The sequence below is a fragment of the Amblyomma maculatum genome, chromosome 3, assembly GCF_055883805.1.
Source record: "Amblyomma maculatum isolate TAMU_Amacu chromosome 3, ASM5588380v1, whole genome shotgun sequence".
In the NCBI taxonomy this organism is placed as follows: Eukaryota; Metazoa; Arthropoda; class Arachnida; order Ixodida; family Ixodidae; genus Amblyomma; species Amblyomma maculatum.
This window is the reverse complement of record NC_139346.1, coordinates 214363256-214380120: the sequence shown is the minus strand read 5'-3', so window position 1 is coordinate 214380120 and position 16865 is coordinate 214363256. Positions and strand designations below refer to the sequence as shown.

Here is a 16865-nt window from a genome sequence, read left to right as displayed (position 1 = left end):
CCTAGGTTAAACAAATGAAAGGAGAAGATTGCATTTCATGAAGACCATGTTCACTGCACAGCGTGAGTGTTTACAGTTGCAACTTGATGAAGACGACGATGTTGCACACGCGATACACAGTGCCAGACTGTGTAGCACCTGCTGCGGCGATAGGATATTGCTTTCGTGCATGGGCCAAGGAAGCCGATTACGCGTTCTGGCGCGGGTTTGAAACCCAGTTGCGCCAATGTTTAGAGCGTTACCTCTACTGCGTTCATTTGCGAGTTTCATTCATTCATTCATAAGTCTTGATTCATGAGGATGGCCTGAGGCCCGGAAGGGAAGAGTTTCACGTTAATCTTAGATTCGATAGCCCATGCGTTCTATGGATGGCGCCACGTTGCCCCATGATTTTTTTTTTATCGTCGAGCACAGTAACGAGATCACTATACTACCGTCTTAGCCTCTCACGCCTCGTGTACAGCTGCAATAAACTCTCGCGCTGTACAGTAAATATCGTTTTCGTGAAGTTTCAACTGCACAATACTTTCGCGTTGTGCAGTGAACACCGTCGCCTTCATTAAGTTCTAGCTGCGATGCTCCTTCATTCAACTTCGGTGAATACGCTATACATACACGCCATCTCAATTATTATTGAGACCACAGCTGTGCCAGACAGGCTGGCGAGACCATCTAACAGCGGGAAGCCAGACTATTCCGCTGCCGTGAAGCTTGCTAAGCGTGGAAGCGAACGAAGATAGAAGCCACAGCAGTGACTGCGGCTGTGGCCCATGGCTAAGGCTCGCGAAATTTGGTTTAAGGGTAGTTAACCTCTAGAATTTGTTTTCCACTGACAGTTCGTGCGTAGACGCTCTGATGACAGGCTCTGTCCACTTCACTCATGGGCTACCAAAATGTGTCGCATTAGAGCAGAGAGCTATCGTATCACTCTGTTCTCAAGCATTTATTCATACTCTAAGTATCAATTCATGCACGTTTTCGCTTGGCCATTATATAATTCGTGTTTTCAATGGCCGAGGTGCTATTTTTCAAGCATAGTTCTGCATATTGTTAGATAGCGCTGATCGTATTTGCTTCTGGATGTGCATACGCAACTGAAACGTATTCTCGTTGTTTCTATTTAGAGGCCACCACGTAAAACTGTAGTTCGTTAATCTTTATATATGTTGTCTTTGTAACTACAGGAGTCTAACAGAGCTGGTTCACTACCTTGCGTCCACCTCAAGACGGGTGCATCCCTTTTATTTTTTATTCCTCGCAGCGACAGCAAAATAAGCCTCTTTTTCTACACACTGCAGACCAATGGGCGTCAATCGCTCTTTCACGAAAGAAGCCATTGTTAACGCGAGTAGCTGGAAGCTGCCGCCGGCTGGATGGAATTCGACGACAAGTTAGAGGAGAAAAAAAATAGCACTGCATAATTCACTGTTGGCGGTGGCAGTAAGAGAATTTAGAAAGGATGTGCGGAGCATGTGCAACTTGTACATTCGCAGTGATCGGCAATATGAACGAGGAGTAACGTCACACCTTCTAAAAGTGCAGGTCGGCGGGAATAACGCGGGCAAACAAAAACTTCGGACGGAGCCCTTCGCCCTTTCCCAATCAGTCAGCAAATGTCACGCCGCGGAAAAAAGCGCGGCAAAACAACCCTGCACTCGAAGCCTTCGATCAGAGATCAGTACTACAATGTTCTGTGAATATCTGTGCGACCATATTTCCAGCGCTCTTCACAAAAAGACAAAGGCCTTTATTCCCATGGCGGTTATTTCTCTTTGACTGAAAGTCATTTATATCACTCGCTCGCAGAGGGATGGATTTCGGAGACAGTAACTCCAGGACATTGTTTGAGCTGACGACTGCACAGTGTGCAACGAAATAACGTGGAATTGAATTAAAATAAACAGCAACGCTATTTCAGCCCTGTTATATAGCCTGTCAAGGACACGAAAAGTCGCGAGTGAACAGTAAGAGCCCGCTGGCGAGGCAGACGCGACCACTGCGCAACAGTGGTCGCGTCTGCCTGGCCAGCGGGCTCTGGGCAACAGTGGTCGCGTCTCTACTAACTCCTCCAACAAGGGAAAGGGGGGGGTGGGGGGGGGGGGGCATTGTGGTGTGGCGTTCACCAAACAAAACAGAAACAAACGCAGCATGCAAAACAATAGGGCAACACTCCGTACAGAGGCGTGCGCGCCCTGACCGACAATACCCCGTGTGTATATTCGCAAACGGTAACTAATGCATGCGCCAAAACTCTAAACAACACTGCTTGGCGTATACGACACCACACAAAGCAATACAAGGTAACACGCGTAAACCACATCGTACATAGAACATAGGAATGCCAGATACTGATACACACAGACAAACTAACAGTCCTTATTCAACGCTCAAGTACAGGCAGGACCCTCCCCTGTACGTTCCTTGGTCCACCATGGTAATCGCACTCACCAATATTAGGTAACTAGCACAATCACCGCGATCTTCCCCATACTCAACAAGCCAACGGGGCTTGTTACAACTTCCAACACCCCTATGAGCGGCGACCTGAACCGTTCACTCTAAATACCACTCTCTAGTCTAGACAGGGCATCGGCACACCGATTAAGCGATCCTTTGATGTGCGAAAACTCTAGATCATAATTTTGCAGCGCTAGAACCCAGCGAGTTAGGCGCGCACTGGAGGGTGTGGACTGGGTCAGATAAGTCAGCGGGTTATGGTCCGTGACCACTTCGATCTTAGCACCGAAAAGCCATGTGTCAAGGCGATTCAGCGCCCACACGATTGCAAAGGCCTCACGCTCAATAGCAGACCACTTTGCCTGTTGCAGCGTTAGCTTTTTACTGAGGAAGGCGATGGGTTTTTCAGAACCATCCAGCTCCTGACTCAGACATGCACCCCTTTTTTCTGAGGCATCAGTAGTTAGCACGAACGCCTTATTTGTCTGCGGGGCACTTAATGTCGGGATTGCCTTCAATGCAACATTTACATTATTAAAGGCTCTTTCAGCATCTGCGCTCCATGGAAGATTGTTCGGAACGCGTCGGTTTGTGAGATCGGTCAGAGGGCGTACAACTTCGGAGTAAGATGGTATGTACTCCCGGTAGTAGTTGAAGAAGCCCAAAGCGCTACGTAGTTCCTTTTTCGTTGAGGGACTCTTTAGCTCTGCTACAGCGCTCACTCTCTCTGGATCTGGGGAGTGTGTGCTAGATCCGACCACATGTCCAAGGTACCTGACTTTAGACTAGGCTAGGCGACATTTTTTCGGGTTAATCGTTAGCCCCACCGATGCTATCGTGGCAAGAACAGCTTCCAGGTGCTGTATATGTAGCTCCCAAGTCTCAGAGTAGAAGGCTATACATCATCTATGCAGGCGCACGAATAGTCTCGGTGCTTTCGCAGGATCTCGTTCATGATCCTCTGAAACGTCGCCGCCGAGTTACGAAGTCCGTACGGCATTACTCTCCACGCGTAAAGACCACTGGTGGTCGCAAATGCGGTATGCTTCTGAGAGCCTGGTTCAATCGCGATTTGCCAGTAACCTCTCGTCACATCTATAATGGAGATGTATCGGGCCCTGGCTACCTCGTAAAGCAGCTCACTGGTTTTTCCCATTGGGAAGCTATCCGCTTCAGTGACAGCGTTCAAGCGACGGTAGTGAATGCACATTCTTACTGTGCTATCCTTTTTAGCAACACACACAACCGGATGCGCGAAGCTACTTTCTACGGGATATATTAGTCCCCATTCTTTCAGTTGCTCCACCTGCCGTTCTACCTCTCCTCTCAGTGCTATCGGCACACGATAGGGGTACGCCTTGGTAGCTTTTGCTCCTTGAAGCAAGATGATTTTGTGCTCAACAACGTTACACTTTCCCGGCCTTTCAGAAAATGTACTGCCGTACCGTCTCAGCAGGTGATCTAGCTCCTGTAAGTTCGTCAGTTTCCAAATTTCAGAAAGCAGCTGCAGGGATGCTTTACACAGCAGTCCCCTTTCCGTTGTAATGTGCGTTCCAGTGGGACAGCTGTTACGTTCAACTTAAAGATGTCGCAAATGTAAACGGTGCCCAGGAAATTAGTAATATGCAATGCTTTCGCTAAGATTATTTTCATCATTCATCACACTATCGTCATTACATCCGTTAGGGATTGCTTACGTTTGGTTTTGTCTAAGGTGTTTGAAGTAGTGAAGCTTCGGAAATGTCGACTACCTGGAGATTTTTTTTTTTTTTTTGTATTCTATGAAACGGGTACGAAATGTGCACCACAGTCACAGGGTCTTATAATGTCTTGGTCAGGATAATATGATGCTCAAATTCAGCTCAGTTCGTTTTCACGGACTGTAGTTCATACGCAGAGGAACTTGAAATCTCTCTTTAGTACGGAATGCAACGCGCCATTTTCAGGAAAAGAACGCTTGCCGCCCCAACAGGTGCAACCCCTTCCACATTATATCCCACCGAACGATGGGAAGAATAGATGTTTGTATATTTTCCCTTATGGGTCCACCATAGCTCCTGACCTAAGACAGCGACTGTGTAGCAAACGTTTTTTTCCTCGATCCTTTGTGTAGCTTTGTGGAAATATAGGCAAGTCGCCTGCGCAGCTTTAATTTAATACGAATCTTGCGCATTTAATGCGCCGGAACAATGGTCTGACCTTCCCTTGTAGAAGCTTTCTGGAAGTTGCAGGCCCTCAAGCCCAACGTCTGCATCTGATATCAATTAACGAGCACGTTCCCTGGTCAAAGTTAGGATACATGGTCTCCGGCAAAAAAGCTTCTTTTTACAAGTGGTTGAAAACAAAATCCAAGTTTCGCTGTTGCCTGCCTCACTACAGTTATCTGCCAGGGTGAGGGTGTGACTGCCGGTTTTAAATCGAGCTTGCATGGAGACAGGTCTGTTTTCCGGTTGCATGAGTAAAGGTTCCTTTCGGGCAGTTTACAATATTGTGAAGGCAGAAACAGAACGCACCGTCACTAGTGGGAAGGAAAAACTAGGTACATTTCAATTGGTTGATTAAAAATAATGACACTGTTAGGCGACACTTAATTAAGACACGATTTGCGATGACAAACCGTACGATGTAGTTTCTTTATGTGCAAAAGATCAATACATTTCTCAATTCTGAGTTTTCATTCCAAGGACAAGTTGGTGTTTCCTTCGCCTTTCGTTACATTGCGCGCTAGCGTGGCGATATGTATCTGGAGGCTCTAAGTACGTAAAACATACCGATACCCTCTTGCCTGTCATTGCCATCGCCTGAAAGCTTTGCATTCACATCCATCCGTCTAGTTCGCTTCAAGGGGATTTTATATCTCGAGTTCTCGGGGGGCAATTTCACGAGTCGCGCAGCTGAGAGCCTGCGTACGACGCGCAAGCAGGCATAAAGTTTTTTTCGACTTCACACCCTGCCTCTTCTCATCGTGAGAACCAGCCTAAATCGTCTAGTGGCGTGGCGACTTGCCGCAGCACAAGTGCCTGAACTCCGGCAGTCAACGTATATACGTTCTAAATATGAAACTTACGCGCACGCCACGGGCGACCGTCACCGCTTCCAAGACGGCAAAGGAAAACCAAAACAAAAATGGGGGCTACACAAAGGAATCAAGAATTTACCACCGTGTTCCTACGTGCATCTCACGAAGCGAGGCCCACACCGATTATGCCTCGCGAGCCTCCTTACTCCCAACAACTCCTCGGGTCTTATAATACCACTAGGCCATAAGGGAATGCCATGCAGAAATAAGAACGGCGTGAACAAAAAGAAAAAAGGAAAAACACACGTAGGGAAGGGCGCGAAGTACTCACGAGGTGCTATAAGCTTGACGTCTAATGGCCATCAGCGCCGGCCGTCCGAATAACCCTTTCGCCTATCAAGAAGGCAACACGTAGCACTGCATCGTGCCGGAGTTACCCGCACGGCGGTGAAGACACGCACACTACCTTCTTGTCTACGCTCTCAGGGCGGCGAGACAATGCACCGCGACCGTTAAGAACGCATTACCGCTGTTATACCGAGATCGCCGCGAGCCAGGCCCCACACAGAGCCGCGCGAGAGAAACGCTAATGTTAATCGACAATACTTGTCAGCAACTTCGTTCCCGGGGTGAGATGGCGTTTCCTTTTGTTTTGCTCTTTTTTCGCACTTTCCTTGCTTTCCTCACATTACTTTCTTTCTCTCTCGCCCTGCATCTGCCGTACACCACTGCTTCTTGGCCGCAATGTTCGCGCAAAGCCTTTGCAGTGCCAAGTCAAAGGCGTGCATATGGCCGCGCGTCGTCTGCTTCGCGGAGCATATGGCGGAGGGTGGACAATGGCCCTTTGCTCTGCACAAAGGGCGGCGAGACGCTATTGTTGGCTGCTCGGGCTCACCTTGAACTATACCGCCGCTGCGGACGCTCCCAGAGGACCGCCGAGTCTCTGACGGTGCAATGTGCGTCCGAGGCCGCTTGACGCGCGCTCTGCGCTTTCTCTGCATTTTTTTTTTCTTTTTTTTTTGCTTTCTGCAGCTGTACGCGCTCCTCGCGGTTACTTCACACAGCAACTGCGTCATATACTAAGCCTGATACATAGTACGTGATACCCGCTGTAACGATACCACTCTGTTTCTATACCTGCGGCGCGCAGTTAGCGATACCAAATTCGTCGACTTGGAGCTGAATATTTAGCATTACGCAATTCCCTCAACGCTGCTAAGACTTCCTAGTTTACAAGAACAAAGCAGATAAAACTTCACGCTAACATTCCGCTTAATACGGTAAATTATCACATCAGAAGACCACAGCGACTCCCCAAGTGCATAAAAGAGGCGCTACACGGACGAACAGAAGTTATCCCTATTAAGTACAGAGCTATAAAAGAAAGAAGCCATATATTAAAACGGAGCGCCTGTAAGGTGCAATAGAAATAATATATTGGAAGAGAATCTACGCTGCCACGGACGGTTTCCGTGTGTAAACTGCGGTGACGCCAAGCGCAATTTATTTTGTCGCCATGCGATAGGTAAGCCTAGAGCAGAATCCCGTCTTCTATTCCATAATACCAAAGTAAAATACGATCAAGGACTATCCGATCCGCTTGACGTCATGATTAATGCCACGAATTTGAATCATGACGGCAGAGAAAGTTTATAGACGCTCACGATCATTTATGCGTGAGCGTTAGCGTTTTAGACCGTACTACATCACTACATTAATGCTTATGTAAAAAAAAAAAAAAAAATGACAGACATTCGTGCTCGTTTAAAAATCACTTATTGTGCTGAACGTGGCAATTTCTTTCAAGGAACTGCCAGACCGATTTGGAAGGAGCTCGCAGCTTCTTCCAACTCGACGATGCCAACCTACCGATCAAACAGTGCGCGGCCATGCCACCTTCCAGAGGCCGCTCGTGATTTTCCGACAGGTTTCAAACTACCCACGCTACCAACAGACATGTTTTGCGACACCGGTGTGCTAATTCTATCGCGTCAAAAACATTCCAAAAATCAAGACCGATCTGTCAGCAGTCGGTGCGTTATTTATACCGCTGCCCATCTATTGCCAGTAAGGCTACAGAAAGCCAAACTACGAAATTTTGCGGCAGGTAAAATTGAAATGGTGTGAATCGTCCTCAGTTTCCTATATTTAACACTTCACCATTATTAAGTTAGAGTGATTATTCGATACCTTCTTACGATTATGCGCTTTTTCTTGGCTGCATTGAGAGTCTAATCTTGAATTTCCTGGTCACGTCAAACACTTCAGCTTACATTCAAATATTAAGCAGCCGGGGGTCAATAAAAGTGAGCTCGTTTCACACTTGATCTGCATTATTTGCTATTCACGATACCTTTATCTATGGCCGTACTCGAGCAATAGAAATACACCGGAATAACACGTCCACCTCCAAGCCCTGTCGTTCAGTCAAATTCTCGACATAGATTTCCAGCTGCTTTTTTTTTTTTTTTACTTTGTTACATTTTTATACGAAAACAAAAATGTAGTGAGTACAAAATTACAAAAATGTATTGAGTAAGAACGAGTTCATTTAAAAGAATACGATGATTTTTCTTTTTCTTTTTTTTTTTTTTTTTATGCTGAAGCGTCACTACCTGCATTTCTGGATTTCACCGGGGTGGATGTGAAGCTTGTTTCGAGGAACCTCTTGAGAAAAACCTCGGCGCCAGTGGGTTTCCAGCCGAGGTCGAGACAATGAAATCAGTTTTACTCGCCACTGCTTTAGACAGCTTGCGCAATCTCGGCTTTTTTTTTTTTTTTTTTTTCATTGCGCTCAAAATATACAACATTTACAAAATCTTCAGCCTTATTTGGCAGAGGTAATATGACTAAAATTATTTCAATGACATTAATATAACTGCGTAAGCAAGTCAAGAGCTTTGTTCACTACTCTGATAACTTCACAATACCTTACAATGGCTTCCTTAGAGTATCTCTAGCTGCCCGTGCGTTAAGATTTGCGCGACGCGACGCCATTCTAGTCCTCAATATACTATGCCCGTTACAAGATCATATGGTATACATCGTTTTCTGTCGGATACTGTGAGAGTTAAGCGCAAAATATTTCTTAGGACGTGCTACTCATTGACGCTGCGCTTCGAATGTCGCAGCCTCTATCGTCTGCAGAAGTTGCGCCAAATACTAAGCCTCCTTCCTCCTAACAAAAGCCCCGAGCACCGGCAGAGTACTTCGTTAAACATTGAACGACGTCGAAAAGCAAAGATTGACGAAGCAACACGATTACTAAATTTTGTCTCTACGTGTATATTCGTGCTTAGCCAAGTTGAACCACGCTTACTTTTTCTTCTTCCTCAAGTTCGCAATAATTGTGCTTAGTTTTCCTTTTTTATTTTCGGTCGCTGTATGTTAATTTTGTTTTTGCGCACTGAATTTGTTTTGCTGCTTTATTGCAATTTTTTCTAGAAATGAACCGCCGGGGATCCCAATAGAGTTCGTATTTCGGGACTGTCCTGTGTACGACATCACGATTGTAGCTGAATGTTCGTTAATAAAAATTTTTCTCTAAAGCGAGACCTTTAGTACCCTCATGTTGAAAAAAAAAATTGCTCGGCGGTGCGTTTGAAGCCTTACAACCTCAAAAGATCACGGGCCCTTGCAACCACCGCCCTATGAAGCTTCAAAATATCACAAGCGTGCCTCTGGGAGGTGACATCGCCGGTAGGTTTGTGCGAGAAAATATGGTAAGACCAAGTTGGAAGGAGCTGCCAGATGGGGCAGTTTTTTCACATGGAAGGGTAAAGTGTGACCCTTGAACCGCCACCAGTTAAAAGCCTCGCCGAATCGAACATTCACGAACATTCCTCTATGGCCGGAGGTAGTTGGGCGTGATTCCGTTCCTTCAACAGTATGGATGGATGGAATATAGGAGCGTCCCCTTTGAAACGGAGTGGTAGCAGTAGCTATCATGCTCATTTTTCTCCCTATATCTTAAATATTGATTTAGATTGCTTAACTAAACCATCATTTTATTTATTAAATTTTTGTTTCTACATTACTAACATTATGTCACTTCTCTGCTTTTAAGCCACCAATGATCTTCCAGTCGTTTTTTGCTAGTTTCCACCGCCGGTTTATTCATCCGGCCACTGGTATCTCTAGACCCCGGAGCTTCAGGAACAGTGACTGCGCCTGCATCAACTTCTGGATGGATACCATTACATTCGAGTATAATATGGTCAATTGTTTCACTGGAGTTTTCACATACAGCACATGCGTCCTCTCCACATGCGTCATCTCCAGTAGGGTCCTCTGAGCAGCGTCACCTGGCGACAGATAGCGGAAATATTGTAAAAAAAATAATAATAAATAATGGCATGACAATGGTAACTCTAATCAATTACCTTCACCGTAATCATTTCCCGCCTTCAGTGAGTGTATGTTACCTTTCGGTTGCGTTTAGAGACACCTTCCGGTAACTATCGCCGTTTAACCCGCTGAGAAGTAACCAGTGAGGAGAAAGAAGTTGCGGGACCCAACCGTTGAGGAGACTGAATTACGCGGTAGGTGGCAGGTGTCAAGGCTGGACACTGATTGGTAGGAGGTTTTCTGAAACGAAATTGCCTCAACACAACAAATGAGTTCGAAATTAACACTAATATATGTCATTTCTTACATAGGCAATAACGTGACGCAGTAGAAAACTAACCCTCGTGCCTATCCCGCACGAATCTCATTGATCGTCTGTGATTTTAAGGCAAAAGCTTTTCTTGCCTCGTGAGGCGCTCTGGTGTCCCCATGAGACAGTATGGCTGGGCAGAGCGCGTCCATATATTTCTGTCAATCATTAAGAAAGAAAATCGTGTCTACACCAGGACTAGAACCACCATCATTTCGTGTCCCAGCCGAGCGCGCTAACCACTGCGCCGACTGCACGCGAACGTGTACTTAATTCTCCTTTCAGGACGCTGGAGGGCGTTTAGGGAAAGGAAAGACAACACTGATAATAAAATTAACGTAGTTACTTATCTAAAAAAAACGATAAGAAAAAAAAATGAACACAAAAACAATTAAAGAAAAAAAACAGGAAATATAAGGAAAACAAAAGAAAAAGTACAAAACGAAAAACTAATCAAATACAAAGACTGGTGGAATAGCAAAGTAAACGTAAACTTGTACACGTTGAAAAGGCCAAGAAACGCAGATCAAGCTCATAACGTAACTATTTAGGCCCGGAACTCGCAATGGTTTCGCGTTTGGGCGCGTGAGGAGACTTGAGTGCCCCCCTGTAATTTGATTCCTTTTTGGGCCCGTAGCCCTCCATTGAGGTTTAGCAGCTAGAAAGCTTCATGAATTTCATGTTCCGTTTATCTCTTCTTTGTAATTCCTCACATACGTGGACACAAAATGACCTCGCGACGTCCTTAATTCGGCATCCCTTGGCCCATGTACCAGACTATCATGCCCACTGCGCAATAGTGTGAGACAACTGCCAAACATCCGCCAATGCCACACCACTGCGTAGAGACATGCCTGAACGAATCTTTTTATATTTTAAATGAATACTTTCACTAAAAAGCATATTTGAAGGAACAAATCACAGAGGCTAAGCATGCGCCAAACGCGCATGCCTTTTGGCATTCAGGGCACGCAGGAAGAATTCGATTGCGGGCTTTTTATAAACATGCGAATGCGCACACAGTATCAGCGGGATACACGCGACGTAGTGCAGCTTTTCTAAAAACAGCTCCGCGCGGTGCCACGCGTCACAGCAAACGGTGTGGGTCACGTAATCTCTGCCGTCTCCATATAGACAATAACAAATCGATAGCCGCGAATAACTCGCAACCGAGCTCACGCTTGGCGGCTCGCCATGTACGCATGCGGGTGAAATGACCACAGCGGGGCATGAATTAGACACAAAGTAAACCCTGCACACAGAACGCGGCAGGCACGGCAGTACGCGTGTGTTAGTCCTGCCCGCAAAGAAACGAAACATAAAACACCGCCTCCAAACAGCTTCATGGGCGAATGTTATCTAGCGCTGTTACGGTTGGCTGCAAGACCAGCCGCTGCTAATACAAGCCGAGAAAATGCGGAAAAACAACACCAAAGCAGCGTCTCGTAACGCGCAGCGTGAATCTACCGAGAGCATGAGCCGCTTCAATGGAAAAATATTGATCAGATGCGGTATTTACGCGGAGGTGACGTAACGAAAGAGCCGTGTATGGTGTTTATATAGCGGTTTTTGGGGCTGTTTCTGGGGGAGGACGATTTATATAGATAGCAGCGAGAACGTGTGATCGCATGCAGAGTGCAGCTGTAATAATCATCGCCCTTGTTGCGCGCACAACGCAACAGGGGCGAAGCTTGCTGGCATAGCGAGGGTATTCTCTCTTCTTGGACACCGTCCAAAAGAAACGTGGTGCACTATCTGCCTTTTTCTTTTTTTTTTTTCATATTCTTCCCGTTCTTTAATTGTTCTCTTTTTCACTCCTCTCTGAATCAAGCACACTGTTTTAATGAACGCCACTTTCCACATGTTCATCGTGCATTTATAGCAGGGCAAGAATGTGGAAAAAAATCTCGTGATGTAGAGTCGCATTTCGTTTTGCCGGAAATCATTTTCCTTGTTTTTACATAATTTGCACTTTCAAAATACGTGCTAATCGAAAAGAGACCGCCCTCATTGACAAGCGTTTCTACGAAATTCTTCGGGCGTAGTGTTGCAACCTCAGACGTCCATGCCGGTAACAAGTACAGAAAGCTTCCGAAACAATAATGAAAAGAAAGCAGCTGCAAAGGATCATGTAACTGCAAATAAGTCGAAGGAACGGATGGCGAGATCGTTCCATAAAATCTGGCCACCGATACACAATGCCTCATGATATCGATAGTATGGGAATTTTGTAAGAGCGCTTAACATCGTCTAAATCGATGCAAAAGTACCACATCTCGTCCTACAGGCATGCAGTGGGTGAATATGGCACTAGGTCTAGAATTTTCGAGTTGGTGGGAGTGTGTATGTGTGTGTTTGGGGGGGGGGGGGGGGGGGTAGTGATTTCTTGGGGTCGCAGGACGCAATAGAAACGCGTGTATTCATATCTTTGTTATTTGCTTATCTTCTGTTTGTGCACGCACGATTATTATTGCTTTTGGTTTACTGTTAATGAGGCTTTGACAATTTATTATTTACTTTGGTGTGTGCGCCGCAAATAAGCTTATTTTTGCTCTTATATCCCTGTTTATTCACATCTGTTATGTATATTGTAGTATGTACTTTTCTGTACAGAGTTACAGAATTACACACACTTAAAGAGTTCATATCACTCATTGGTGCTACTTCTTCTGAGGCTTGTACTTCGTTTTATATGCTGTGTACTGTTTGTGTAATGTTATTTAGTAGTGTATATGTTTTGTTGTCTGAACGTATATCGTCAGACCGGGTGTTTCTCATAAATTTGGGTGAGAAGGAGTAGCCGGAGCCGCTATGCAGCACCAACCTCTGCTTTATTGTTCGTGTAAATGAAAAAAAAATGTACTGGTTATAAATATATTCGACAAATAAAAAAATACGTAAGTGGATACTGAAAAGGTCCAGTAGGAAGACTAAAATGAAATTGACTTCGTATTGTGCCCTAACCCTGCGATTGTGCAGGAAGTAATCTAATAGGTGCGATGCAGTCGGTAAGGGCTGAATTAGTCTACATTGGAAGAGCGAAAGGAACAAATCAGTAAAGAAGTAGTCCATTAACGATTTAGTGATGAGAGACAGTAGACGAATTCACTATCTCCCTACAAAGCAAATATTCAGGTTTAACCGAGGAAAACGCCCGTAGTGTCGAAGCAATGAACGCCGACGACTTGAAAGTCTAGTGCAGTATAGCTTTCGCTACAAAAATTCATGCTTGTAAACGTTACGTGACAGGCAGCATGCAGAGTGGGTCACGAAGCAATAGTGAGTTATTGACGTATATTAGAAATGAAGAGGAAATAGGTATGGGCAGGGCATGTAATGCCAAGGCAAAATAAACGACGGTGACTAAGGGTAACCGACCGGGTTGCAAGAGAAGGCAAACGTAGCGGGGGTGGGCGAATGAGAATAGGAAATTTGCGGGTCGCAAGTGCACACAGATGACACGGACACAGGACCTGAAAATAGAGGGATATGAGAGAGGAGTTTGCCCTGGATTAGATATAGTCAGGCTGACGCTGATGCGGATAACCAGTATAGCAACCTCATTCACCCTCGGCGCTCATACCACTTCTCACCAACTGTAATCGCAGAGGAATTTACTGAGACCTTTTGGCATACAACAGAAAAAGCTGTGAAACTTGAGATGGCATATTAGTAAGAAAACCCTCCTCTTCATTTCCCTCTCCATCTTCGACACCTTTCAGCCCTAACCCGACTGATGGCATGCGAGCCAAGTGGTACTTGCAGAGCCGATGTTTTTAGACGTCCCCTTGCGCGTAACAGGCTGTCCGGCTTTTCTTCCTGAAGGAAACCTCGATTACACACCATAAGTTAGACACAGTCACCCATAGGAAAGAGTAGCCACTTTATGTCGAAATATCTGCAGTTTATGGCTATAACTTGCATAAACTTGTCGTCCAAGAATAAAGTTGTCATCACATTGTGATTTCATGACAGAATGCAAGGCAAAAATAGGAAAAAAAAAAAAGAACATAGTATGAAATTTTAAAACTCCTGTTTTTCACAAATGCCAATTTTCACTTACGTTTCCCATTTCGATCGTACATCCCATAGCTGCTCAGCCGTTCTGGCAGCTGGAAACAACGAAGGAATAAAGCATGCCTCCTAATTGGGTCTCCTCATTGGTACTCGTAATTACCTCACTGATCTAACCTTCCTAAACGGCGCCTTCGAGCTACGGACTTGGCGCAATGTCAAACTTGGCGAGGGTCCCAGATTTCTTGGGTCGCATTTATTGAAGAAACGGCACCCACTGAGTGCGAACATAGCGCCTGCACTGTCGAGTAATATAGCATTGCCAGAAACCAACAACAACATACGACTTGTGAGCAGTATGTAGGTTTTAAAGCAAGCCGCACTGTAGGCAAAATAGTCGATTTACCCTTCTGAATTAGCGCTGACCACAGGTACGGTTTCGCAGTGTCTACGTGAGGCCATTTCCAAAAGTTTCGTCTCAATGAGAGCTGCGCTATATCCATTGATCGGAAGTGAGACGGTAATTAGGACTACTTGGATGTATAAAGATGCAGCCATAACATTACGGAGCACGCCTCGGCGCTTGAAATCTTATCTCACATTCTGCAGTAAGCATATATTACTTTCCTAGGTTTATGTGGGCGCCTCGGGGTAATTTGCGAGCATTGTGCAAAAAGTATACCGCAGTTCTCGACATCTGAGGCTTGAGAGGAGTTTGATCACGGAAGCATTCTCCGTAAAGTACGTACATAAATTAATGCCTACAAAATATCAATAGGGAGAGAAACAAAAGCACCAGCGGATGTGAAGTAGCGAACAAAGAACAAATTGTGAATTGTGATTCAGGTGTCGTTTACAATATCTCTTTCTCCTACGGACGCACTGCATAGAGCTGGAGTTAGACTACAACAGAGTATACTCTGCACGAGAATGGTTGGTCACACATTATGTGCAACGGAAACGTGCTGATAAGACCCCGTCCTGTCCTCGCCTTTCTTTGTGCAGCCTTTAGCTAATTTGGCTGATTTTTACCGTGCGCTATGTCGTGCAGTGCGCTGTACCCATGCGCTATGTTTGCATTAATAGTTATATCACCTTTTCCGTTAGCGTGGCGAAGGATGTGCTTAAAGCAGTTGACTTCACCGAGCACCGGAGGCCTCTTCTAGCACCTTTTAGCTGTCGAACTCAAGATATATGATGGCGGTTTTTACAGCAAGGTGCGCATTTGTGCCCCGCGCAATGGGATCAACGTTGGCAGTCATCGTGGTTTAGTCCAGATTATTGCTAAATGTATACATACCAGGTGTCCCTGCGAACTGGGACCAAGTGTTAAAAAATTAATTGTTTGAGATAACCGAGCGAAATCAGTTGTATACAGCTGGCAGCCGTTTTTCGCGGCATTTTTTGTTTCGGAAATTAACTTCATTAGTTATATAGGTTAACTTTTCTAATATGCTTAATATCTACTTCAAACAAAAAATGTTATTTGCAAAGTTGGAGAGCACTTTAATAACCCCATTCCATCGATCTGCGATATAAAAAAAAAAGGGGGGGGGGGGGGGGGGGGGGGGGGGGGCTCACGTGTATCTTTTTTCCGAGCTCCAAAGAAACACAGTGAAGCGCTCAAAATCAGAAAGCACGAGGAGGGGACAGGACAATAGCGCAATAGTCCTTTGTGGTTTTGAGCGCTTCACTGTGTTGACGATGAACCAACACGCCCAAACATTTTCCCTCCAAAGAAATCCCGCGAATTACAAAAACGATCGTGTGGCTAGCGCGTTCCCACACCACACTTGCCTTTCTCCCAACCATGTATTGAGAGAACGATAATCACATGTGTTCGTGCCTCGATGGTCCAGTTTCAGCTTTGGGCTGATAAGTTGGCGATGGCTGCAGCCCACTCAGTCAGCCCATCGCCCTCGCTGCAACTTCGTCACATGCGCCGACTGGTTCACGCGGGCAAAGAAACAAATGCAGACATATCCGCTGCTGCAGCAAGCCACGGCCACAACTGGTTTTGTTCTCTCAACCGCTGTTGAGAGCAGGGCAATTGTGGCGCGCAAATGTGCTAGTCACGTGATAGATTCAATTCGAGGGCTTTATTTGGAGCTCGGAAAAAAGATACACGTGGGGCCCTTTTTTTTTTTTATCGCAGATAAATGGAACGGGGGTTACTAAAGTGCTCTCCAACTTTGCAAGTAACATTTATTGTCTAAAGTAAATAATAAGCAAATGAGAAAAAATAGCCTAATTATCTAATGAATTTATTTCCGAAACAAAAAATGCCCGTGGTGCGCAAAAAGGCTGCCAGCTGTAGACAACTGATTTCGCTCGGCTATCTCAAATATTTATTTTCTAACGCTTGGTCCCAGTTAGCTGGGACACCTGGCAATCCATCTGAGATATCTTAATAACCGCAGTATTACAATACTTAAAGCGATACTACTATAGAGCTCGGCAGCACAAAGCAAACACGACAAACGCGGTGACAGCAATCGCTTAAGAAGAAATAAGGAGGTATACATTAACAGAGCTCATGCGCTTGCTCAGGTCAAAATCAAGCTCGGGGAACCGAGCTATGTCGATATAATCTGGACCAAATCACGATGGCTGCCAACGTTGCCTCCTATTGCGCGAGGCACAAATACGCACCTTGCTGTAAAAACCGCCATCGTCGCTCGAGTTCCACACAAAAAAGGGGCGCTAGAAGATGCCTAT

The 16865-nt window shown here is 45.5% G+C and overlaps 1 protein-coding gene across 3 annotated transcripts in view; it reads right to left on the bottom strand.

Annotated features, from left to right (window-relative positions):
* LOC146197671 (solute carrier family 13 member 2-like) overlaps window positions 1-16865 on the bottom strand; it is a 124749-nt gene that overhangs the window by 82132 nt on the left and 25752 nt on the right. Inside the window, exon 1 of one of the 3 annotated variants that reach the window (XM_084599580.1) lies at window positions 5808-5980. The exons of the other annotated variants lie outside the window; for them this stretch is intronic. Within the exon in view, the coding sequence (XP_084455706.1) occupies window positions 5808-5839 (32 nt within the window). The 5' untranslated portion in view covers window positions 5840-5980. Of the gene's footprint in view, window positions 1-5807; window positions 5981-16865 lie in introns of those variants that run through there. 3 annotated transcript variants of the gene reach the window in all.